The 26,629-nt window shown below is 46.5% G+C and overlaps 1 protein-coding gene across 1 annotated transcript in view; it reads left to right on the top strand.

Annotated features, from left to right (window-relative positions):
- LOC616782 (uncharacterized) overlaps nucleotides 1-26,629 on the top strand; it is a 164,984-nt gene that overhangs the window by 59,010 nt on the left and 79,345 nt on the right. Inside the window, exons 27-36 of the mRNA XM_059881464.1 lie at nucleotides 1,014-1,172; nucleotides 9,938-10,118; nucleotides 15,441-15,652; nucleotides 17,516-17,704; nucleotides 18,129-18,268; nucleotides 19,370-19,532; nucleotides 19,638-19,724; nucleotides 23,987-24,124; nucleotides 24,220-24,339; nucleotides 25,712-25,804. Coding sequence (XP_059737447.1) covers nucleotides 1,014-1,172; nucleotides 9,938-10,118; nucleotides 15,441-15,652; nucleotides 17,516-17,704; nucleotides 18,129-18,268; nucleotides 19,370-19,532; nucleotides 19,638-19,724; nucleotides 23,987-24,124; nucleotides 24,220-24,339; nucleotides 25,712-25,804 — 1,482 coding nt within the window. The remainder of the gene's footprint in view (nucleotides 1-1,013; nucleotides 1,173-9,937; nucleotides 10,119-15,440; nucleotides 15,653-17,515; nucleotides 17,705-18,128; nucleotides 18,269-19,369; nucleotides 19,533-19,637; nucleotides 19,725-23,986; nucleotides 24,125-24,219; nucleotides 24,340-25,711; nucleotides 25,805-26,629) is intronic.

Below are 26,629 nucleotides of genomic sequence, written 5' to 3'. Positions count from 1 at the left end.
GCCCAACCCTGGGGGAGAGCTGTGCTCAGGGCAGCCCCCGGTCTCTGTCATCCCATTGCTGGGTGGGGGCCAGAGAGCAAGAGACACGGGCCAAATCGCGTGAATTATAAATGCCATGGATGATAAACAGGGCAGAGACTGAACGAACACAGGGGAGTCTAATTTGGACGGGGCTGCAGGAAAGGCTTCTTTGGTGGAAATGTATTTTAAGCTGAAAAGTAAAAAATGAGATAGTTCTGTTCCCGTGGAAGTGTGCTATAGCCAGAGGGAACAGTAGTGCAAAGATCCTGGGACTGAAGGGCGAATGGAGGGCTTAAGGAACTGGCAGTTCACCAGAGTGATGAGGGGCGAGCCACGGGGAGAAGTGGCTATTTCTCGGTTACTTTACTTTGTTTCCAGTTTGCCTCTTCCTCCAACCTACTGCTTCCACGAAGGCGGGGCTTCTGGCTCCTTCCTTCCTGGCTATCTAGTGCCCAGTGAAGTGCTTACCTGGTACCTGGGGAAAAATGTGTCCAATAATTGAATGAATGGATGAGCCTGTGTTGCCTCAACCTGTGGTTCAGAGGCAGGAGGAAGCAGAAGGATGCCAGGAGCCCCCAGGTGGGGAACCCTGATCCTTGTAGATTCAGTTCAGGGAACCAGAGGCTGCTGTGGGAGAGGGGAGCAGGGGGAGGTCTTGGGCTGTTATGAAGATCAGGCGTTATCTTCCCACGGTGGGCTGGCTCTTTCTACTCCTTATCAGGGCATGGATAAGGCTCGGGTTGGGGCCTTCTAGTTTCTCACCTCGGGATAGAGGGTGCCAGAAATATAGTCATGAAAGTAAATCATATTCGAATGCAAAATTTTATAAAATCAAAATCAGTGCAAAAAAACCCCCCCAAAATCCATACCTGTTACAGAATTCTCTCCCCAAATAAGCAAGCCTTGCATCTCGGGATGGGTGGCAGCGAGGAGACTCAGGACTGGGTACACAAGCCTTCCTTGGGGGGTCTCCCTGGGGGGTGTGTCCCCAGGTCCAGCTGCGGCATGAGGAAGGCTCGGGCCACCTGCGCTGGGAGCTGGAGGCGAGCTACGGGAAGCACTGGGATGACAGCCGCAACAGGAGGCGCCTCCTCATCCTCCACACCTTCCAGAATGACTCGGGCCCAGCCCTGAGCAATCACGTCCTGGAGGTGAGTCCTGCCCCCTCAGGGCCAGTCCCTGGAGCTCAGCATGCACGTGGCAGCAGGTTCTCAGTTACAGGGACGCAGGAGCTAAAACTCAGGCCCAGAGATCTTCCCTTTGGCATCTCCGGCCCCCATGTCCCTGGGGAAGTTAAACATTTGCTGGTGTGCCTTGCGGCAGTTTGCAAGGGGGCTTGGGAAATGCAGATTTCCAGCTGTAAAAATGCATTTTGGAAACGGTTCACTTGCAGGGTTTCCTGGAAGGTGCGCTCTTTTTGGAAAATCAGAAGTAGCTTGAGAGCCTAGCCTCTGAACATGCTCTTACAAGGCACATGTTATCTTTCTGAGTTTCTTTTTCAATTGTTTTTTTAAAATGTTTCAGTTCAGTTCAGTCCCTCAGTCGTGTCCGACTCTTCACCACCCCATGAATCGCAGCACGCCAGGCCTCCTTCTGTGGTCAAATATACATTACATGAAAGCTTCCCTGGTGGCTCAGATGGTGAAGAATCTGCCTGCAGCGCAGGAGACCCTGTTTCGATATCTGGCTAGGAAGATCCCCTGGAGAAGGAAATGGCAACCCACTCCAGTATTCTTGCCTGGAGAATTCCATGGACAGAGGAGCCTGGTGAACTACAGTCCATGGGGTCGCAAAGAGTCGAACACAACTGAGAGACTAACACACACACATGACATGAAATTGACCACGTTCACCATTTTTAGGTGTACAATTCAGCGGTGTTAAGCTCATTCATATTGTTGCGTGGCCGTTACCATGGTCCATCTTTTTCATCTTGTAGAACTGAAACTCCGGACCCATTAAATAATATCTTTCCATCCCCCTCCCCCAGCCCCTGGCAACCACCATTCTATTTCCTGTCTCTCTGAATTTTAGGACTCTAGGTACCTCATGTAAGTGGGATCCTATAGTATGTGCCTTTTCGTGACTGGCCTGTTTCACTAAGCATAACGTCCTCAAGGTTTATAAGTCTGAATGAAATTCCATTGTATGGACGGACCCCATTTTGCTGATCCATTCATTCCATCAGTGGACACTTGGCTTCAAATACCTGTTTGAGTCCCTGCTTTCCAGGCTTTGGGGGTATATACCCTGAAGTAGAATTGCTGGGTCATGCAATAATCCTACTTTTAACATTTTGAGAAACTGTCATACTGATTCCCATTGCAGTTGTACCATTTTACCACCCCACCATCCGTGTACAAGGATTCCAGGTCCTCCACATCCTTACCAACACTTCTTTCTGGGCTTTGTTTTTTTTAAAATAGTAGTCATCTTAATGGGTGTGAGGGTCTCGTAGATTAGATTTGCATTTCCCTAGTGATTGATGATGTTGAGCATCTTTTCATTCTCTTATTGGCTGTTTAATTATCATCTTTAGAGAAACGTCTTTTCAAATCCTTTAGTCCTTTTGAATCAGGTCGTTTTTGTTTATTTTCTTGTTGTTACTGTAGTTCTTAATGTATCCTGGATACTAAACCCTTATCAGATGTATGGTTTACAAATATTTTCTCCCATTCCACGGGTTGCCTTTTCACTCCATGAATAGCAATCTTTGTTGCACAAAAGGGTTTAATTTTTACATAGTTCAGCATGTTTATTTTCACTTTTGTTGCCTGTGTTTTGGGTGTCGTGTTCAATAAATCAATTGCCAAATCCAGTCTCATGAAGCTTTTCAATCACGTGTTTTCTTCTAAGAGTTTTTATAGTTAGGTCTTTGATCCATTTTGAGCTAAACCTATGTATGGCGTAAGATAAGGGTCCAACTTCTTTCTTTTGCATCGAATACCCAGTTTTCCCAGCACCATTTGTTGAAAAACGTGTCCTTTCCCCCAGCCGTAAATGTGTGAGCTTATTTCTGGGCAATCTATTGTATTCCATTGGGTTGTATGTCTGTCTTTTAGGTCACAAAATACTGTTTTGATTACTGTAGCTTCATGAGACCTCCCATTATGTTCTTCTTTTTCAAAATTGTTTTGGCTATTTGGAGTTTCCTTGAGATTCAATATGGATTTTAAGATGGACTTTTCTATTTCTACCAAAAAAAAAAAAAATACCATTGAGATTTTGATAAGGCTTGCATTAAGTCTATAGATTGTTAGACTTAGATTGTTAGCCTATAGATTGTTGGATCTTAGCAATATGAAGTCTTCCAGTCTACACACAGAAGATGCCTTTCCATTTATTTGTCTTTTCTAATTTCTAATTTCAGCAGTTTTGTAGCTTTCAGTGCCTTCCTGCTTAACTTCATTCCTAAATATTAAGCTGATTTTAAATGATACCAGTACTCCATGAATAAATTCTTGTTAAAAAATACAACATTTAAAATAGGGCTCAAATTCCCTTTCACAGTTACCATCTCAGTTCCTGGTCCCCTCCTCAGCTGCCTGGAGAAAGCCATAATTATAGTCTGCATCACTGGAAAGGAGACCTTTTTCTGTATATTTGCTCTGTGGCCCTGTTACGCACACTTAGTTTTGTTTGGGACGTCATGCTGTGCTTCCTTTAGCGGTGGATCTTAGAGAACGTCCCTTGTTGTCTTATAGAAGTCCACTCCATCTTTTTCAAATACCTGCATCATGTTGCATATGCTTCTGTCCTGCATTTTATTAGGCCGTTTCCCTCTTGGTGGTTTCTAAGAATGCATTCCTGAACATCTTTGGGCTTGCCTCCCTGGGCACATGTGTCGGGGGTCCCTGGGGCAGATGTCACAATGTAGAATTTCTGGAAATTTGGGCCTTTTTCATTTGCTGGCTTTATGTCAATTTGCCCTCCAAAATGTCTAGGCCCATCACCTGCCTCCCAGCCATGCCCAACAGGAGCAATTTGCATTTCTCCCCAGTACTTTTAGCACTTGAAAAATACTGCTGACGTGGGTGGAAACGGTATCGTGTTGTTTGAATTTGCATTTCCTGATGACTTAAGGCTGGGAGACACTGTTTTGTATATTTATTCTACCATTGCATTACCCTTTCTGTGAACTGATTTTTCGTATTGTTTGACATTTGGAAAAATTTAGTATACTTGGCTTTTGGTTGGTAGGAGTTCTATATATAATTGCAGTTTATACATCATATTAATGTTCTAAATTGGAAAAGTTTCTTATTTCTGGAAAACATCTGGCCCCCAGGGTTTTAGTGAAGTGATTAAGAGATTTGTGGCAGCATTTCTGCAAGCCTTCCAAAGTGTGGCAGATGCCATGTGAGGTTCTGGGGAGACAAGAAGCAATAAAGTAATCTTTATCTTTAAGAAGCTGACAGTGAGTAGAAGAGGGAAAGGCAGAGTGGTCAGTGATGAGTCATAAAGTATCACCAGACCATGTGTCAGGATCTTTGTATTATCTCATTTAATCCTTGTGCGGCAAGTATTATCTGTTCTCACTTTATAGAAGAGAAATGGTGTAACAGACTTGTATGAGGTCTCTCAGCTACTTTATGGCAGAACTGGGATTCAAAGTCCAGTCTGCCTCAGGCTATTCACCTCTCGACTGGACTGGATTGTGCCAGAACTAACTTACTATAAAATAATTGACTAAATGATCAGTCAAGAGAAAACACTTCCCAGTTCATTCTATGCAACCAGTATTATTCTGATGCCCAAACGAGACAAAAACATCATAAGAAAAACTAGAGACCATTATCTCTTATAAATACAGATGCAAAATCCTCAAGAAAACACTACCAAAACTCCACTGAGCAATCTATAAAAAGAATTACACAATATGACCAAGTAAGATTTATCCCGGGAATGCAAGATTGGTTTAACATTTGAATATCCATCAATGTAATATATCATGTTAATAGAATGAAGGACAAAAGCCATATGATCATTTCAAAAGATGCAGAAAAGTATCTGGCACAACACCCCAGTAGTCTAGCAGTGGAAGGGCACTTCCTCAACCTGATAAAGGCCGTTTGTGACAAACCCACAGCTAACATCATACTTAATGTTGAGAGGCTAAATGCTTTCCCCCTAAGATCAGGGAAAAGATACGATGTCTGCTTTTCACCACTTCTTTTTCACATTATACTGGAGGTTCTAGCTAGGACATTTAGGCCAAAAAGAAAGAAAAAAGGAGTAAAGAAAAGGCATTTAGATTGGAAAATAAGTAAAATTATTTCTATTTACAGATGACATGATCTTGTACATATGTTATAGTCAGTCGCTCAGTAATGCCTGACTCTGCAACCCCGTGGACTGTAGCCCACCAGGCTCCTCTGTCCCTGGAATTTTCCAGGCAAGAATACTACAGTGGGTTGCCATTTCCTTCTCCAGGGGATCTTCCCTACCCAGGGATCGAACCCATGTCTCTTGTGTCTCCTGCATTGGCAGGTGGATTCTTTATCACTAGCGCCACCTGGGAAGCCCAATCTTGTATATATTAATAGAAGACCCTAATGAACTCACCTTCCTCAGTGATCAATGCAAGGAAATAGAGGAAAACAATAGAATGGGAAAGACTAGAGATTTCTTCAAGAAAATTAGAGATACCAAGGGAACATTTCATGCAAAGATGGGCTCAGTAAAGAACAGAAATGGTATGGACCTAATAGAAGCAGAAGATATTAAGAAGAGGTGGCAAGAATACACAGAAGAACTGTACAAAAAAGATCTTCACGACCCAGATAATCACGATGGTGTGATCACTCACCTAGAGCCAGACATCCTGGAATGTGAAGTCAAGTGGTCCTTAGGAAGAATTACTACGAACAAAGCTAGTGGAGGTGATGGAATTCCAGTTGAGCTATTTCAAATCCTGAAAGATGATGCTGTGAAAGTGCTGCACTCAATATGCCAGAAAACTTGGAAAACTCAGCAGTGGCCACGGGACTGGAAAATGTCAGTTTTCATTCCAATCCCAAAGAAAGGCAATGCCAAAGACCATTCAAACTACCGCACAATTGCACTCATCTCACACATTAGTAAAGTAATGCCCAAAATTCTCCAAGCCAGGCTTCAACAGTACATGAACCGTGAACTTCCAGATGTTCAAGCTGGATTTAGAAAAGGCAGAGGAACCAGAGATCAAATTTCCAACTCCACTGGAGCGTAGAAAAAGCAAGAGAGTTCCAGAAAAACATCTATTTCTGCTTTATTGACTACGCCAAAGCCTTTGACTGTGTGGATCACAACAAACTGTGGAAAATTCTTAAAGAGATGGGAATACCAGACCACCTGACCTGCCTCCTGAGAAATCTGTATGCAGGTCAGGAAGCAACAGTTAGGACTGAAACAACAGACTGGTTCCAAATTGGGAAAGGAGTACATCAAGGCTGCATATTGTCACCCTGCTTACTTAACTTATATGCAGAGTACATGATGCAAAACACTGGCCTGGAAGAAGCACAAGCTGGAATCGATTGCCGGGAGAAATATCAATAACCTCAGATATGCAGATGACACCACCCTTATGGCAGAAAGTGAAGCGGAACTAAAGAGCCTCTTGATGAAAGTGGAAGAGGAGAGTGAAAAAGTTGGCTTAAAACTCAACATCCAGAAAACTAAGATCATGGCATCCAGTCCCCTCACTTCATGGCAAATAGAAGGGAAACAATGGCAACGGTGTCAGACTTTATTTTTGGGGGCTCCAAAATCACTGCAGATGGTGATTGCAGCCATGAAATTAAAAGATGCTTGCTCCTTGGAAAGAAAGCTATGATCAACCTAGATAGCATATTAAAAAGCAGAGACATTACTTTGCCAACAAAGGTCCGTCTAGTCAAAGCTGTGGTTTTTCCAGTAGTCATGTATGGATGTGAGAGTTGGACTGTGAAGAAAGCTGAGCGCCGAAGAATTGATGCTTTTGAACTGTGGTGTTGGAGTAGACTCTGGAGAGTCCCTTGGACTGCAAGGAGATCAAGCCAGTTCATCCTAAAGGAGATCAGTCCTGAATATTCATTGGAAGGACTGATGCTGAAGCTGAAACTCCAATACTTTGGCCACCTGATGCAAAGAACTGACTCACTAGAAAAGACCCCAATGCTGGGAAAGATTGAAGGCAGGAGGAGAAGGGGATAACAGAGGATGGGATGGTTGGATGGCATCACTGACTCGATGGACATGAGTTTGAGTAAGCTCTGGGAGTTGGTGATGGACAGGGAAGCCTGGTGTGCTGCAGTCCATCGGGTTGCACAGAGTCGGACACAACTGAGCAAATGAACTGAATAAACTCACCAAAAAAAAAAAAAAGTCTATTAGAGCTCATAAATGAGTTCATCAAAGTTGCAGGATACAGAATTAATATACAAAAATTAATTGTATTTCTCTACACTAGCAATGAAAAACCTGAGGAAGAAATTAAAATAATTTCATTTACACTAGCATAAAAAGAATAATACTTAGGGATAAATTTAACAAAAGAATATAAAATGAATACTCTCAAAAACTACAAAGCATTGTTGAAAGGAACTAAAGAAAGGGGGAGGCGGGTGGGAGGGGGGTTCAGCATGGGGAACACATGGACGCCCATGGCTGATTCATGCGAATGTATGGCAAGAACCACCACAATATTGTAAAGTAATTAGCCTCCAATTAAATAAATTAAAAGAAACTAAAGAAAACCAAAATAAATGGGAGGGTATCTCATGTACTTGAATTGGAATATTTAATGTGAAGTTTACAAGACTTCCTAAATTGATCTGCAGATTCAACAATCTCTCTCTCTCCCTATCAAAATCTGCACTATCTTTTTGATAGCTGATCCTAAAATTCATATGGAATTTCAAGGGACCCAGGGTAAGTAAGACAGTTTGAAAAAGAACAAACTTGGAAGATTCACTCTTCCCCATTTCCAAACTCACTACAAAGTTACAGTAATTAAGAGTATTATGGTAGTGGCATAAGTCTATACATACAGACCAGCAGAATAGAACCCGGAATTAAAAAATAAGCCCTTACAAAAAAAAATAAAATAAAAAATAAGCCCTTGTACTTAACACTTGGTTGATCTTTGACAAGCGTGCCAAGGTAATTGTAGAGGGGAAACAACAATCTTTTCAACAAGTGGTGTGGGGCAGCTGAATAGTCATGTTTAAGAATATGAAGTTGCACACTTACTTCATATCATATATAAAAACTAACTCAAATAGGTTATAGACCTAAATACAAGAGATATGAAACTCTTAGGAAAAAAACATAAGAGGAAATCTTTATTACCTTGGATTTCTGAGATACGACACCAACAGTATAACGACAAAAATACACTGGATTTCATCAAGCTAAAAACCTGGCACTTTCTTGAAGGTCCAGTGGTTAAGAATCCACCTTTCAATGCAGGGGATGGGGGCTCAATCCCTGATCAGGGAAATAAGATCCCATTAGCCACAGGGCAGCTAAGCCCACGTGCCACAACTAGAGGGGCCCACAGGCTATAACGAAGACCCAGTGCAGTCAAAAATAAGTAAGTAAAAATTTTAAAAACAACAGAAAACCCCGAATTTGTCTTCAAAGACACCGTCACGAAAGTGAAGTAACAACCCACGGGATGGAAGAAAACATCTGCAAATCGTATATCTGATAGAGGAATTGTATCCAGAATAGATAAAGAACACTTACAACTCAACATGAAAACGATAAAGGATTTGAATAGATATTTCTCCAAAGAAGTACACAAGTGGCCAATAGATTCATGAAAAGTTGCTTAAGCTAATTAGTCATTAGAGAAATTAAAATCAAAACCGCAGTGAGATGCTACCACCAGCATGCGACTCTCGATTGCTCAGTTGTGTCTGACTCTTTTTAGCCCCATGGAGTGTAGTTCCTCTGTCCATGGAATTTTCCGGGCAAGAATACTGGAGTGGGGTGCAGTTTCCTACTCCAGGGGGTCTTCTCGACCCAGGCATTGAACCCACGTCTCTCGAGTCTTCTGCATTGGCAGCTGCATTTTACCACTAGCATCACCTGGGAAGCCAGCCTACCACTAGACTAGCTGCAATGAAAAAGAAACTAACAAGTGTTCGTGAGGATGCAGGGAAATTAGGACTCATATTGGTGGCATCATAAAATGGTGTGATTGTTTAGAAAAAAAGAGTTTTATGTTTCTTTAAAATATTAAACACAGAGTTACTGTATGACCCAACAATTCTACCCCTAGGTACTCAGGAGAATTGAAAACTTATGTCCACACAAAACTTGTACTTGAACATTTATACCAGCTTTATTCATAATAACCCCAAAGTAGAAACAACCCAAATGTTCATCAATGAATAAATTGACAAATATATTTATCTATACAATAGAATATCATTCAGTAATAAGAATGAAGTTCTGGGGTGGGATGGATTTGGAGGTGGGAAGAAGGTTCAAGGGAGAGGAGACATATGTGTATCTATGGCTGATTCATGTTGATGTATGACAAACCAGCACAACATTGTAATTATCCTCCAATTAAAATAAGTAGAATTTAAAAAGAAAAAAATGAAATTCTGATACATGCTAAAACATGGATGAACCTTGAAAGCATCATGCCGTGTTAAAGAAGCCTGACACCAAAGGCCACATACTATATGACTCTATTTGTAAGAAATGTCCAGAAGAGGTAAATTAATAGAAACAGAAGGTAGGTTTCTGGAGTGTATGGGAAGGAGGCAATGCGGAGTGACTGCTAAGGGGTGCAGGGTTTCTTTTGGGGGTAGGCTGGGGCAGCTCCTGGTAGCCGGGGAGCTCAGGCTGCAGTGGAGAACCAGTGGAATGTTCTAGGTTGGAAGCATCCTCGTAGTTAGCACCAGATCTGATTAGCGTCGTGGGTGTGCGTCTCCAGTTTGTGTTGCAGGTGCTGGAGAGGCAGGTGGATTACCGAATGCAGCTGCACCACCTGAGCGTCCGCCATCCCCACGTGGAGACCAGCACACACCTGAAGGGGCAGTACAACGGGCGGCTGCCCTTCGTGGCGGGCGTGCAGTGGAAGGACACGTCCCGGGCCACCCTGTGGAAGTGGGAAGGTGAGTGGCCTCTACAGGGTGTCCTTGGCTAGCGGTCTTCACTCAAGTCATGCCCACCGTCTTCAACAGCCTTCCCTTTGTCTGCCTGGCCATCTCCAGACTCAGGGCTTTAATGTGTTGTAGGAAACACACAAACACATCCCGATTTCTTACCCTTACTAACAGCTCTACATTACAGGGCCTTGCCTACTTCTCCGACCTTATCTCACCCTACTTTCCCCATTGCCCATCATCCTGCAACCCTACTGGCCTCTTTCTGTTCTCCAGACATACCTCAGGGCCTTTGCACTTGCTATTTCTTCTCCTTGGAACACTGTCTCCCCTTTAAAAAGATGGATGTACCATAGTTTATCTTTGAATTAATTTTTTTTATTGAAGAAATACATAGTTTGAAAAGTGAATTAGACTATGACATGGAAATTGTTGAAGGTGGGTGAATGTTACATGGGAATCTCATCATAGTATCTGTATTCATGTATAGTTGAAAATTTTTTTAAAGTTTTAAAAGTTAAAGTTATAACAAACACAGTAATTTTCTGCTTCATGTCTTCCTATCCCAAATTTTTCTTGAAATGGCAATCACTGTAAATTCTTTTTACTATTTCTTATCAGACCTTCCATCTTTTAATCACACTTACTTCTTGCTTTTTCTCTCTTAGGCATTTTTATTCTCCATGTATTTCTTATTATAGAGGATGAGAATTTAACTTGCACCATCCCTTTTAAAATATGTATTTCCTTCTCTTCCCCCCATACAGTTACAGTTTGTTAATATTCAGTGTTGATATAATTGTGTCCCTCACAGCTGAGACACCTGGTATACTAGAATTCTAATTTTTTGTTTTTTTTCTAGAGCTATAGTAGCCTTTCCCCCCTGTTTGATTAATTTTCTATTTTCCTCCTATGATTATTCCTAGAATTTTTAGCAACAGTGTAAAACTCTTCTCCAGAGGGTCACACACTTCAGATTACTTGTCAGCTTCAATCGGTTCTCATAGTTTTCTTGTCGACACTTCCTGGAGCCACTGCTGCTCCAGGGTAGACCAGCTGTGTCCTGGGGCATCCCCCCACCATCATTCAGGGAGTGCCTTCCACTTCTCTGGGCCACAGTCCCTGCTTCTTGCACTCATGTGCTTTCTTGCTTGACTCTTTTGTTCCAATGGAGCACATCCTCCAGTAACTTCTTGAGAGAGGATACATGGAAAGTGTATTTGTTAGCTAGGGCTGTGTTAACCAATTACCACAAGCTGGGTGGCTTAAAACAGTTTATTCTCTTACAGTCTCCAAGACTAGAATTCTGAAGGTGAGGCATCAGTAGGGCCATGTTCTCTCTGTGACCCTGGGTAGAATCCTTCCTGCCTCTTCCTAGCTTCTGGTGGTGGCTATTAATGCTTGACTGTTCCTTGGTTGGTACATTGAGTTACATTAGAGTTACATTGCTCTAATCTCTGCCTGCAGGAGACACAAGTTCGATCTGTGGGTTGGGAAGATCCCCTGGAGAAGGAAATGGCAACCCACTGCAGTATTCTTGGCTGAAAAACCCCATGGACAGAGAGCCTGGTGGGCTACAGTCCATGGGGTCACAAAGAATTGGACATGACTTAGCGACTAAACAACAGCAACAGTCTCTGCCTCTGTTGTTACATGTTCTGTGCGTGTGTGTGTGCAAACTTCTCTCTTCATATAAAGATACCAGTCATGTCAGACTTCGGGCCTCCCCTACTCTGTTAAGTGTCTGTGAACCCTCAGTGTGTCCAGCTCTTTGTGACCCTATGGACTGTAGCCCACCAGGCTCCTCTGTCCATGGGATTTTTCAGGCAAGGATACTGCAGTGGGGTGCCATTTCCTCCTTCAGGGGATCTTTCATCACTGAGCCACCTGGGACTCTGGTATGATCTCATCTTAACTAATTTTATCTGCAATGACCCCATTCCCAAATAAGGTCACATTTTGAGGTACCCGGGGTTAGGGCTACATATCTATTCGAGAGACACAATTCAACCTGTAACAGGATGTAAACATTTTGAAACCCTGAATGTTTAAACTGTCTTCATTTGATTTGGCTGAATAGAGAACTCTGGGTCGGAAATGATTTCCCTTTGAGATTGTGAAGACATCGTTCCACTGTCTATGTGAATCAGTTGACAGGTCTGGTGCTATTTCTGATCCATCATCCTTTGTCTGTGACCCTTTTGTCTGGAAGCTTTTAGGAGCTTCTCTTTACTCCTGAAAGTGAAAGTCGCTCAGTCATGTCTGACTCTTTGCCACCCCATGGACTATACAGTCCATGGAATTCTCCAGGTCAGAATACTGGAGCGGGTAGCCTTTCCCTTCTCCAGTGGATCTTCCTGACCCAGGAATAGAACTGGGGTCTCCTGCATTGCAGGCAGATTCTTTACCAACTGAGCGATGAGGGAAGCCCTTATTCCTCATATCTTCACATCTTACGATGATGAGCCTTGGTTTGGATCCATCTTCATTCACTGTGCTAAGGACTTGGCATATAACCCTGCAATGTGGAGACCCACCATTTGGGTCTAGGTGGTTTTCTTATACAGTTTCTTTGGTAATTTCTTTCTGTGTTCTGGAATTCCTGTTGGTCAGATAGATGTTGGTCCTCATAAACTAAACCTCTGATTTTCTCTTTTCTCTCCTTTGTTCCGTCGCTTTGTCCTTTTGTTCTGTTCTGAGGGCTGATTTCCCCAGCTTCATCCACCAGCCCTCCTGCTGACCTTTTTAGTTTTGTTTAGCTTGTATTCCCAAGAGCACTTTTGTGTTCCTGCAAGTTCTTCATGAATGCATTACCTTCTCTTCTCTATGAATGTAAGTTACAGAAGTGGGGGGCTTTGATCTGTTCCCCCTGAGTTTCTTTTTTCTTTATGTTTCTGAAGTTCCTTTTAGTAGCTTTCCCCACATGCCAGGTAAGAGTAGGGTATGTGCTTTTGTTTAAGATTCAGTAACTTGGAACTTGTTTGGAAGGAGGTTCTATGGGAGGGGGAGGGTGTGTGTGCTCTTTAAAAAAAAAAATTACTTTGTTGAAGTATAGTTGAGTTACAATGTTCTATTAATTTCTGCTGTACAGCAAAGTGATCCTGTTTTATTTATTTATACACACACACACACATTTTTTCTATTCTTTTCCATTATGGCTTATCATAGGATACTGAATATTATTCCCTGTGCTATACAGTAGGATCTTGTTGTTTATCCATTCCATATATAATAGTTTCCATCTGTTAATCCCAAACTCCCAATCCATCCCTCCCCTTGTTAACTATAAGTCTATTCTCTATGTCTATGAGTCTTTTTCATAGATCAGGTCATTTGTGTCATATTTTAGATTCCATGTCTAAGTAATATTACATGGTATTTATCTTTCTCACTTGCTTCATTTAGGATGATAATCTCTAGTTGCATTCACGTAGCTGCAAATGGAATTATGTCATTCTTTTTCATGGCTGAGTAGTATTTCATTTGTATACATGTATGTAAATCAACGTGAGTTTGAGTGAACTCCGGGAGTTGGTGATGGACAGGGAGGCCTGGTGTGCTGCAATTCATGGGGTCACAAAGAGTCGGACACGACTGAGCAACTGAACGGATGTATGTATGAGTGGGGGTGCTCTTGTTGACTGATGGACTTCCCTGTTGGGTGGGGTCCTGGCTCTCCCTGAGGACCCTGGGCCCCGTATCTGTGGACCCTTGTTTTTCAGTCACTCTGTTCTTCTGTGGAGCAATCTCCCCATCTGCTGTGGAACTGGTACCCCAGGTCAGGGCACCTGACTACACTCTACTCAATATCTCCCTGTTCTCAACTTGGCAGCTCGCCCTCTACCCTGGCTGTGCTGGGCCCCCCTGAATCCTGGCCTCTCAGCCTCAGTTTCCCCACATAGTGAATCTCCTATCTCCACTAGGAGGTGGGGGAGTGCGCCCTCTCTTTGACAGACTCCACTGCCTCTCATTCAGGGTTGAGCTCAAGGGTCCTGTTCATGGGAGTCTTCTCTGATCCTCCTGACCTTGGTCTAACTCCCTCTTTCTTTTCCTTCCTAGCACTCAGCATTTTCCTCCTAGGTAGGTCTTCCCTGGTGGCTCAGATGGTAAACAATATGCCTGCAAGGCGAGAGACCTGGGTTCGACCCCTGGGTTGGGAAGATCCCCTGGAGGAGGGCATGGCAACCCACTCCAGTATTATTGCCTGGAGAATCCCCTCGGAAAGAGGAGCCTGGCAAGCTACAGTCCATGGGGTTGCAGTCCAAAGAATCAGACAGGACTGAGCAACTAAGCACAGCATAGCACAGGTCTCATATGTTTATTCAGGATTTCTCCCCCACCACTGCCCCCAGACCGCAAGTTCCATCAAGGCAGCAACTATGCCTCCTGTTCACTGCCACGTTCCGAGAGTCTGGAGCAATATTTACTGAATTACCCCTGAGCGAGTGGGAGATTTATTACAAAGTATGAGAGGGGTCCAGTGACTGGTTTTACTTCCCTGTGGAGGGGCAACGTGCTATGTAGAATGTCAGCTTTTTGGTGATGGTGATGACTGATCTTTACTCTTCCGAGTGGATGCTTCCTCTGTCCCAAGACACAGTGATTGGTACTACTGTATGCATTTTACAGATGAGGGAAGCACAGGCTCAAAGAGGTCACATAGCTTGCAAGAGTAAAGGCCATGCTCTTGATCACCTCACTCCAGTGCCCCCTCTCCAACTTTCCTAGCGTTTCTTCTAACACATCTTCCTGAAAACATTTCAGACATACAGAAACGTGCAAAGACTGCTGCAGGGAACACCTACATATTCTCAGTGTGGATTCTACTATTAACATTGTACTCCACCTCTCTTGTTACCTATCTGTCCACTTAGCCATCTGTCTTATTTGTTGGTAACAGGTCAAATTAAGTTGTAAACCACGGTCCATCTCACCCCTCGACATTTCAGTATGGTATCACTTACTAAGGTGAAATGCCAACATCTCCCGGGTACCAGTTGATGAGTTTTGACAGGTGCACCGATCTGTGAAACCTGAGCTCCTGTCAAAATTCAGAGCATTAGAGTCGTTCTAGAAGGTTATGCTTGCCTGGAGAATCCCAGGGACAGAGGAGCCTGGTGGGCTGCCATCTGTGGGGTCGCACAGAGTCGGACACGATTGAAGCAACGCAGCAGCAGCAGAAGGTTCCTTTATGTTCTATCCCCAGTCATTCCCAGTCATGAGATGTGCTCTGCAGTGACCGTGATGACTCTACAGGGGTCTCTTGCTGCCTGCCAGAAACCCCCTTCTTGCCCTGGAGATAACTACTTTCTTGTTCTCTGCCTGTCGCAGGAGCCTTGAACCTGAATAGTCCCTGGCTGATGGTCTCCATGGCTCACAGGCTCTACTGGCCTAACCGAGCCATGTTCCAGACTGTGTTGGAGCTGACGCTGGGCAAGGCCTGGACCCTCAAGAATTTGGTGATGAATGTGGCCTGCAGGGGCCAGGGCCTCCGGAGGCAGGGCAAGATCCACGTCTACACCCCGGCTACCACTTACCTCCAGGTGCGCATGCTCAGCCACGCCCCCTGCCCACCCCCTTCACCAGCGGCCAGGGAGGCTGATGTCTTGTGGTTTAAATCTTGTGAGCAAAGGGTTAAAACTGAGGTTCGGGGGTTTTCCATACTGGGTCCCAGATGCGTGAGGTCTGGTTCACTCAGTATTGACACTCTTCAGAGTTAGTTGCCAATGGAATTTGGGAGAGTGGACCGCAAAATAAACCTCAATGTCTCATGTTCTTGCTTAGCAGCTGATACAGTAAAATATGAAAGTAGGTTGAGCTGGTACCTTGGAAACAAGTAGATAGGAGGCTTTTGCCAAAACGCAGAATGAAAACTTTGAGGATGGAGGTCAGTTTTATACTGCCTGCCGAGTGAAGCAGCATAGCAGAGTTTGGAAGGAAAGCAACCAGAGAAGGATTTCCATGGTGTCACATGTGGGAACCTGGTACATCAAGCCTCTCTCTGTGTTGGACATAGGGGAGGGGTGGTCCAGGCCTCACTTGGGCTCAGGAGGAGGCAGCTTGGTGGACATGTCTGGGGACAGCATGCTACCCTCGAGGCAGGGGCCAGGTGGCACCAGGGTGGACTCAGAAGGAGCAAGTGACTCCCAGCAAGGTTAGGGACCTCGAGAGGGCAGCTGTGTGACAGATAAGGCCAGGACAGGATGTAAGGAGGGGTCGGCAGGCCCGCTCCTGCAGGTGACACAGCCCAGGGGCGTGATGGTGGCCTGGCCTGGGAGAAGACAGCAGAGGCAGGTGTTCAGATTGCAGAACTTACTTGAAGGTGTAGATGACTGACTTGCTTATGGATTGGTTTGGGGAAGTGAGGAAGAGACAAATGACCCCAGGTTTTTGGCTCAAGCAGTTGTACAGCTATGGTTTTTCGAGTAGTCATGTACGGATGTAAGAGTTGAACCATAAAGAAGGCTGAGTGCCGAGTTGATGCTTTCAAACTGCGGTGCTGGAGAAGACTCTTTGAGAGTCTTTTGGACATCAAGGAGATCAAAGCAGTCCATCCTAAAGGAAATCAACCCTACATATTCATTGGAAGGACTGAAGCTGAAGCTCCAATCCTTTGGCCACCTGATTCGAAGAGCTGACTCATTGGAAAACACCCTGACGCTGGGAAGGATTGAAGGCAGGAGGTGAAGGGGCACCAGAGGATGGGACGGTTGGATGGCATCACCGACTCAATGGACATGAGTTTGAGCTAGCTCCAGGAGATAGTGTAGGACAGAGAAGCCTGGCGTGCTGCAGTCTGTGGGGTCACAAAGAGTCGGACACAACTGAGCTACTGAACAGCAACAAAGTTGTGTAGAAGCAGGTGCCATTTGCTGAAATGGGGCCCGTAGGTTCTGGGGGTGACCTGAGGTCAGTGATGCATGGGGTAAGGTCTTGGGTAGTTATAGTATTTGGCAGGAGGTTTGGTAATTCCCAAACTCCGTCTTGGCCCCATTACCTCTCCTTATGAGTCCCCTGAGGGAGCTGTATGAACAAGGGACAGAGGCCAGCAGGGCACAAGGCAGAGGCTTGTTGTTCCTAGAGGGGGTTGGTGTTCCTAGAGGGGCTTGTGCAAAGGGCAGTGGGCTGGGTACAAAGCTCAGCACAAGGCTAAAGAGTTCTACTTTCCCCAGCCCCAGTACAAGCCCAAAGAACACCTAGCTCCTCCCATGGCTCTGAAAACCATGACAGTGATGCAGGGAGAGAAGGCTACCCCTCTGTTCCCTTGTGTGCCCTTCAGGAATGGCATTGGAGGGGTTTTGAAGGATGAATAGGAATTCACCAAGTGGGACTGAGAGAAAGGCACTCCCAAGAGGAGGAAATAGGGTGTGCAAAGGCTTTGGTCAGCCTCTTCATCCTCATTGCAGGTTTCCACGGTGACAGCCTTGGCACAGAGCCTCTTTAGCAGCCGGAGTGAAATAGAATCAGCCTGGAGCGAAGCGGTGCAGAGCGAGATTCATGCTGAGAACAGCCAAGACCGTAAGATCCTGCGCTGCTGGTTGAAGGGCCCCCAGTGGGAGCTGAACCTGACGGCAGCCTACAGGCACACGGAGCAGGTAAGGGTCCAGGTGGCCTGTGCTGGAGACTTTGCCATCGAGAGACCCTGAATCCCGTATCTGGGATGGGGAAGGCTACTAGTTTGGCCTATAAGCCTCCCTGAGCCTCAGTTTCTTTATCTATAAAATGGACCCCAGCCATACTAGCACTGACTGCAGAGCAAAGGTCGGCCACCTGGTACTGGACATCCAAGTGCTTCATTCCTCTTGGGTCCCTGGTGAGGTCTTGTCATAGCGGCGTGCCTGTGTAACCTTGAGATCTGATGGTGTGGAGGCTGCAGCCCATTTGATCAGCCCTTCTCGGTGGTCATTCCTGGGGTGATGAGTGGGCAGTGGGGGCTGCCCCTGGAGACCCCCAGGGCAGGATGTTTTGCAGCTTGGACCCTCTGGACATCCCTCCGCATCAGCCTGGTCCTCATTGCAGCCATGGAAGAGTCATGTATTGCTGACGGCTCTGGGGATGGGTGCCAGGGGCCATCCTGAGGGCCTGCAGCTGGAGGGCATACTGGAGGAGCTGGTTCAAGACAGGAGCTTGTACCGGAAGCAGGGAACCTTCTCCCTTCGGTATGTGTGGCTCCTTCCCCCAGTCTGCTTCCCCCGAGGTGTGGTGCTTGCCTGGGTCTCCTGTTCTCCAGTGTGGAGGGTCACCAGGGAGTGGGGTATGCCATGTGGCCTGGAGGGGCCCAGACAGAACCCAGAGCTCGGAGACGAGCCCTCTCCCTGAAAGCCCCCACGTCCCTCACCCCCTTTCATTAGTGTGCTGAGGTGGGCACAGAAAACAGTCTCATCACCCCAGGCTGAAAGCTGCTCTGGGGGAACCATTTCAGTTCCTGGAGGCACAGCTGGTTGAAAAGCCTGTTCTTTGTTGGGGGGTGAACAGCACAGGGTTGGAGTCAGAAGACCCAGCCTGAAGTCTAGGCTGTGTGCTGACCAGCTGGGGGTCCTTAGCCATCTACTATCAGAACAGCAGCAGTAACCCAAAACTAACAGCCACTGCATTTGCCAAGGTCTCATCCATTTTTTAATCTCATTTATATTTATTGAGCACCTACTGTGTGCCAGGTTTTCCCTAGTGGCTCAGATGGTAAAGAATCTGCCTGCAGTACAGGAGATGCAGGAGACCCGGGTTTCATCCCTGGGTCCGGAAGATCCCCTGGAGAAGGGAAATGGCAATCCGCTCCAGTATTCTTGCCCGGAGAATCCCATGGACAGAGGTGCCTGGCAGGCCACAGTCCATAGGGTTGCAAAGAGTCAGACACGACTGAAGGGACTTCGAACGCATGCACATAGACAAAGTCTTTTTTTAAAAAACATTTATTTGGCTGCATCAGGTCTTAGCTGAGGCACACAGGATCTTTGTTGCAGTGCGCAGGCTTCTCTAGTCGCATTGCTTGGGCTTCTCTCTAGTTGTGGCACGCGGGCTCAGCAGTTGGAATGTGAGGGCTTAGTTGCTACGCAGCGTGTGGGATCTTAGTTTCCTGACCAGGGATCAAACCCACATCTCATGCTTTGGAAGGTGGATTCTTAACCACTGGACCACCAGGCTAGTGCCCTGTAACAAAGTCTCAACTCTGCAAGACAGTGACAGGCCCCTGGGGCATGGAGGTCCTCTGACCCTGCCAGCCGCTTTAATGCTTTCGGCCTGTTCCCCACTCTCCACGACAGGCACCCCTGGACTGTGCCCCTCCCGCAGCGCATGCTCCTGCAGGAGACCTTCACGGCCGACAGGCGGCACCAGCGTTACTCCTTGGAGACCAGGGTGGTCCTCGGTGCCCAGGAGGAGACCCTGCAGACCGTGGTCCTGGGCTACCAGGCCGGGCACCCCTATGTGAGTGGACTCCAGGGTTCAACTGGGAGGGTTCCATCTGCCTCTGACCCATCTGTGTGTGTGTGTGTGCACACACGTGTGCATGTGTGTGGTTGTCCCTCCCAGGTCTGCGCGGGCCTGACCCACCCGTATGACGGCAGGGCCATCCCCAGGAGCTTGGACGGGTGCATGGTTTTGTGGAATCGGCACGTGGTAAGTGAGGGTCCCAGAGCTCTTTTCACCCCGGTGGTCCCCGGTTCAGGTTGCCATCTTCTCTCAACTGGACGAAACAAACGGAGAATTCCGGCCTGAGTTTTCTGTTCCGCTGTCTGCCTAATTCAATCTACTTGAGAGCCTGAGGGAGTTTTTCAACACGCCAGCGTAGTCATTGTTGCCCCCTTACTTAAAAACCCTCACCTCTTCTCTTGGGAGAAAGACCCCAGCCCAGACCCTGTGCTAGTCCGAGACCGTGATTGGGACGCGTCTGCCTTTTTATCCTGAGAGCCACAAGGCCTGGCGCACAGTCAGTGCTTAAATGAACAGCTGTTGGCGGGTGCTGTTGAAAGTCCATTCTAGGACTCCCCTGGCGGTCCAGTGGTTAAGACTGTGCTTCCAGTGCAACGGGCACAGGTTCAATTCCTGGTTGGGGAAGTTCCACATGCTGCGTGGTGCGACCACAATTTTAAAAAAAGAAAGAAAAATGCATTACATACCTCATTTAGAGCAGGGGTTGATCAAGTTTTTCTCTGAAGGACCAGATGGTAACTATTGTAGCCTTTGCAGGTCATACAGCCAGTGTTGCAACTACTCATCTCTGCCTTTGTAGCTCACAAACATTGTAGGAAACACACAAATGAATGGGCACAACTGTGTTCTGATAAAACGTTTGCTGTGGGCTGAATGTTTGTGTAACCACCTACTTCCCCAGATTCATATGTTGAAGCTCTAATGTGATGGCATTTGGAAGTGCGGGCTTTGGGTAATCAAGGTCATGAGGGTGGAGCCCTTATGATAAGATTGTTGTTCAGTTGCTCAGCGCTCAGTCATGTCCGACTCTTTACCATCCCATGGACTGCAGCCCGCCAAGTTTCCCTTCCTTCATTATCTCCCAGAGTTTGCTCAATCTCATGTCCATTGAGTTGGTGATGCCATCCAGCTGTCTCATCCTCTGTTGCCCCCTTCTCCTCCTGCTCTCAATCTTTCCCAGCATCAGGGTTTTTCCAATGAGTCAGCTCTTTGCATCAGGTGGCCAAAGTATTGGAGCTTCAGCATCAGTCCTTCCAATGAATATTCAGGTTTGATTTCTAAGATGGACTGGTTTATCTACTTGCAGTCCAAGAGACCCTCAAGAGTCTTCTCCAGCACCACAGTTCAAAAGCATCAATTCTTCTGTACTCAGCCTTCTTTATGGTCCGACTATCACATCCATACATGACTACTTGAAAAACCATACCTTTAACTCTACGGACATTTGTTGGCAAAGTGGTGTCTCTGCTTTTTAATACACTGTCTAGGTTTGTCATACAGCTTTCTTCTAAGGAGCTAGTATCTTTTAATTTTATGGCTGTAGTCGCTGTGTGCAGTGATTTTGGAGCCCAAGAAAATAAAGTCTGTCACTGTTTCCGTTTTTTCCCATCTATTTGCCATGAAGTGATTAATCTTAATGATAAGATTAGTGTCCTTCCAAAAAGAGGATCAGAGCTGAGCTTTCTCTCCACCATCTGAAGACACAATGAGAAAATAGCCATCTGCAAACCAGCAAGAGGTTTCTCACCAGAACCCGTCCATGCTGGCACCTTGGTTTTGGACTTCCGGTCTCCAGAACGGTGAGATGTAAAATTTCTGGTGTTTGAGTCATGCAGTCTGTGGCATTTCTGTTATAGCAGCCGAAACAACTAGATTTGCAAAATCAGGCTGGCCAGTTTTGTTGTTTTTTTTTCCCCCAGTCTGTAGTTTTTAACCCCTGACTTAGAGGGTCTTGGCATTTGTCTTCTAGGAGTGAAACTCGTTTTTGCCTCTGTGCCCTTAGCAAGTCATCTTGTGTCTCTGGATCTCAGTTTCCTCTTCTGTGCAGTGGAGACAGCAACCCTCATCTCTTACGCAGTGTTATGAGGATCGAAATGGAGTACAGTGATCTTTCTTGAGTACTTGTTGTACAGTTGCTAAGTCATGGCTGACTCTTTGTGACCCCATGGACGGCAGCATGCCAGGCTCCTCTGTCCTTCACTGTCTCCTGGAGTTTACTCAAACTCATGTCCATTGAGTCAGTGATGCCATCCAACCATTTCATCCTCTATCACCCCCTTCTCCTTTTGCCTTCAGTATTTCCCAGCATCAGCATCTTTTTTAGTGAGTCAGCTTTGTGCATCAGGTGGCCAAAGTATTGGAGTTTCAGCTGCAGCATCAGTCCTTCCAAGATTGTACTTGGGTACAATCTCGAGTACTTACAACATGACTATAGGCCCTCATCCAAGTCTCCTTCCTGACCCCTCTAGGAAAAGATGCTCCAAGAGATGATCCCATTCTACAGCAAGCATGTATTGAGCACCTGCTCTGTGCCAGGCCCTGGAGAAGGAAGACAGTGGTGGTTTCTCCCTTGGGGATATCCACAGGTCTGGGGCTGGAGCTAGGCCAGCTGCTGTACATGGAGAGAGACCTGTGTTTCTGGGGCCTTACTCCCCTGCCTGTCAAACTGGGCCGTGAGCAGCCCCCAGGTTTGGGAGTTGGAGGTCCTGAGGGGAAGCCATGGGCAAGATGACGGCCCAGAACACCTGCACAAATGTTTCCCGGTGGTGTGTCCTGTTTTCTAAACCGGAGATTGCAAAATGGCGAATGGGCCAAATCCAGTCTGCAGATGTGTTTTGTTTGGCCTGCTTAGCATTTAAATTAAAGAAAAGAAAGTGTCAACATTTAAATCAGAAGATTTGGAATAAAACCCAGATCTCTGCTTCTAATTATAAAAAATTGGAAGATCTGACCCACTGGGCCTGAAACCCCACCTGACACCAACAGGCTAGAACCAAGTAGGTGGGGATCCTTTAATTTAATTTAATTTGACTGTTTTTTTCTAAAACCCTGTGTACTCAGTCATGTCCAACTCTTTGTGACCCCACGGACTGTAGCCTGCCAGGCTCCTCTGTCCATGGGATTTTCCAGGCAAGAATACTGGAGTAGGGTGCCATTTCCTTCTCCAGGGTTTTAAAACCATATCTTTGTTTAATGACACACATTTTTCACTTCTCTGGGACCTTTGTTTCTTCCTCCTCCATCCTGGCTCTGAAATAAAGCAGTGTATTCTTTGAGAGATGTTCACCAATGATAAAATTCTAGTGGCAAGACATTGTTTAACTTCTCAGGCAGCACAGGTGGGAAAAGATGGCAGCCTGCTGCTTGTACTTAGCGTGTGGCAGAAGCGAAATGGTTGTTGAGTGAATAAGTGATTAACTCTGTGTATGTATTTCCTGTTGCTGCTATAATAAATTGCCACAAACTTAGCGGCTTAACACAGCAAATTTATCTTACATTTCTTGAGATCTGAAATAAAAAATGGGTTTCACTTGGCTGAAATCAACATGTTTCCAGGATTGCATTCTTTCTAGAAGTTCCAGGGGAGAATCCTTTTTTTTTTTTTTTTTTTTTGCCTTTTCTAACTTCTAAAAACCACCCCTGTGTCTTGATTTATGGTCCCTTTCTCTGTTTTCAAAGGTAGCAGAGTAGCATCTTCCTCTCTCTGACTGTGACTCTCTTGTCTCCCTCTTATATGAATCCTTGAGGCTTCCCGGGAAGTCCAATGGTTAAGACTCCATGTTTTCACTGCAGACGGTGCAGGTTCAATACCTGGTCAGGGAACTAAGATCTCACGTGCTATTTGACCAAAAAAAAAAAAAAAAAAAACCCAACACAAACCAAAAAAGCCTTGTGATCAGCTCATTGGATAATCCAGGATAATCTGCCCATCTCAAGATCCTTAATTGTAAAATCTCTTTTGCCCTGTAAGGTAACAGATTCCCAGAGTTCAGGGTTCAGGACATGGACATTTTGGGGAAGGTGGGTATTTTTCTGCCTGCCAGAAATTAAACATTCTTCTACTTAGCATGGCATTGCCTTTGGGGTTTCAGGCTATAACTACAACTAGCGATTCTGCATTCATCTAGATATTTGTTGAGCACCTACTATGCACCTGCGCCATGCTGAGTGTTACAACTGCAGCAGTGCCTAGAACAATCACCCTTGTGAATGAGACACAGGCCCTCAAGCCTACCCTGCTCGCCCCACCTGTGGGCGCTGGAGTTTACCATACACATCAGAGACCCCCCTGTGCACCTGCCCCGCTTTCTTTCCTGTGACTGGCGCAGTGCAGACTGCTTTCACCCATCAATCTTGGGACCACTTTGATTGCTGGGTTCCGAGGGTGGCCTTTGCAGGCATTCAGAGATGCGGAGTCCCCTCTCTCAGGGCCGTCGGTTCTCGTACAGGCTAAGAACAGAGGTGTTGAGGCCACTCTGAAAGTCAACCAGAAAGTCTTGCTGCATCTGAAGGCTCTGCATCATGACAGATCGCGGCATGGTGAAGTCTGGCATAACCTGGCCCTGGGCGTGGCTCACTCCTTCCAGGTACCCATCCCTGGGCTGGGCAAATGCTGGTTGGTGACCTCCAAGCAGAGCTCGACTGTTGTCGAGAGTGAAAGGTCCTGTCTGTTCTTTCCTAGCTGAGGTTCCCCCAAGCCCTGAATGTGGACGGGGACGTTGTCTTCAGACAGAGTCACGAGGGAGCATTTGACTGTGGTGTGGATGCACGAGCTACCATCAACCGCAACGTCACGTCCCAGGTCAGAAGACTGAGTTCTGCCTCCTAGCTGGGAGAGGAGGGGATTTAATGTTAGCATGCGGGTGTCCTGTATGGGAGGTGGCAGGGTGGCCCTGGCAAGCTGAGAGCACAGGCTTTATTTGGGCAGTGTGCATATGATGAATCAGGGTGCACCACTGTGACAAAAGTTTGCTTTACTGTGAAAGTTTATTCTGCAGTCATGTCACACTTCATTGTGGGTCTACTCCACACACTCACTCAGGGACCCAGGCTCCCACCACCCTGTGGCTCTGCCCCAGCTGGCTAGATGAGGAGAAAGAGGGTGAGAATTTTGCAGGAGGTTTTCGTTGGTCAGGCGCATAAGTAATTCCACTGGTGGGAACTCATCACTTGACACCCCCCCCAGCTGCAAGGGAGGCTGAGAAATGTAGTTTTAGCTGTATGTCCTAGAGAGAAAGGAAGTGCATTTTGGTGAATATATAGCAGCCACTGTGGGTATATTCATTAATTCACCATATATGGATAGTGTCTCTGCTGCATGAGAGGCTCTGTGCGATGTACTGGGACTGCACGGATGAATGTTTCTGTTCCCATCTCCAAGGAGCTTTCAGGTTCAAATCCTAGCTCCACTGTTGACTTGCTTGGGTAAATTATTCAACCTCTCTGAGCATCAGTTTTTCCTCCTGTGAAGAAGGATAGTAATACCAGCCTGTGAGAGCAGGGGTGATGATTGAATAAGATGATGATTGTAAAACCAGCTTCCCAGTGCCTGGTTCATGCTGCTGCCAAGTAGCTTCAGTCGTGTCCGACCCCGTGCGACCCCATAGACGGCAGCCCACATGGCTCCCCCGTCCCTGGGATTCTCCAGGCAAGAACACTGGCGTGGGTTGCCATGTCCTTCTCCAATGCATGAAAGTGAAAAGTGAAAGTGAAGTCGCTCAGTCATGTCCGACTCTTAGCGACCCCATGGACTGCAGCCTACCAGGCTCCTCCACCCATGGGATTTTCCAGGCAAGAGTACTGGAGTGGGGTGCCACTGCCTTCTCCTGGTTCATAGTCAGGGTCAAAAAAATGGCATCCGTGAACACAGGAGGCATGAGCAGACACCGTGGCAGGGGGAGGATGTGGTCTGCAGTCCGAGAGCTGTCCTCTCAGCCCCGTGTCTGGGGCCTCACTTCTCAAGCTTCCAGGTAAGGCAGTCTCCATAAGATTTAGGCTGAGAACTGTCCTGAAAGGATGGTGGCTTCAGGCGTCTGCTGTGGGGCCTGGGTTTGGGACACCTCTGGGATGACCTGTCCCTCCTCAGTGCCCAGCCAGCCGCCTTCTTGGGTTCTGCATCTCACTCTTTGCTCCCTCTGACCCCCTCACCCTTTTCTACGTCCCCCTCCCAACAGGTCTTGGTCCAGCTGAACGGATCTGACTCCCATTCGGTGGTTTCCTTCCAACTCAGACGTCCCCGTGGACCCATGTTTCCTCCAGACTTGCAGGTACAGATGGTAGTCCCTTCGGGATGACCTCAGTTACCTGCCAAGTATTGTCTTTGAGCAGCCAGCTTGCTGGGAGATGGGGCGGAAGGAAGGGAGGATGGAGGGGAGGGAGCAGGGGGAAGGCCACACCACGATGCTAAGCTTAGCCAGACAGCCCCTCCAGAATCAAGAACAGATGGGAAGGAGATTTCCAAATCCGTCATTTGGAAGTGATTGTCCAGGCAAGAAGGGTTTTCAGCTCCCTGGAGGGTGAAAGGATCACATTTCACCCTTGAAAATGGAGAGAGGCAGAATTGTCCTCAAAACCCTGCCCTGTGATTGGGTCTGGAAGAAACTGTATGAGCCTTCAGAATGGCTTTTTAGATCCCAGAGCATTTTGCCCAGTGTGGGGTAGAAACACATAGGGTTTCATTCTCCAGGGAAAGGAAGAGGCAGGGAGAGGTGTGCAGGTGGGAGGGCTGTGCTTTGCTCCCCCAGGGTCAGCTCCATAGAAAGCCCCCCACCTTGGTTACTTTGAGAGTATGCCATGTACACAGGAATTAGGCTGCGGGCTGGGGACATGGAGGTGTAGGTGGGTAACCCCCACTGCGATGAGGACCAGAATTCAATAGCAATTTTTAAATGCCTGCTGTGGCCTCAGTCCTGTGCCTGTGGGTTTTGACAACTTGAGGGGAGGGCTCAGAACCCCAGAAGGGCTCTGAAGAATGGAAGCTGAACGGTCTCAGAGGCGTGTTTTCGCATGTGTTGGTATCTCTGAAATCAGGATGTGTCTTCAGACCCACACTGGTTCATTGTCTCATCAGCAGCCTTTTCACTTTTGAGGTG

Source organism: Bos taurus, chromosome 25 (genome assembly GCF_002263795.3).
Source record: "Bos taurus isolate L1 Dominette 01449 registration number 42190680 breed Hereford chromosome 25, ARS-UCD2.0, whole genome shotgun sequence".
NCBI lineage: Eukaryota > Metazoa > Chordata > Mammalia > Artiodactyla > Bovidae > Bos > Bos taurus.
The sequence above is the reverse complement of the archived record's forward strand: the minus strand, read 5'-3'. Positions and strand labels throughout refer to the sequence as shown.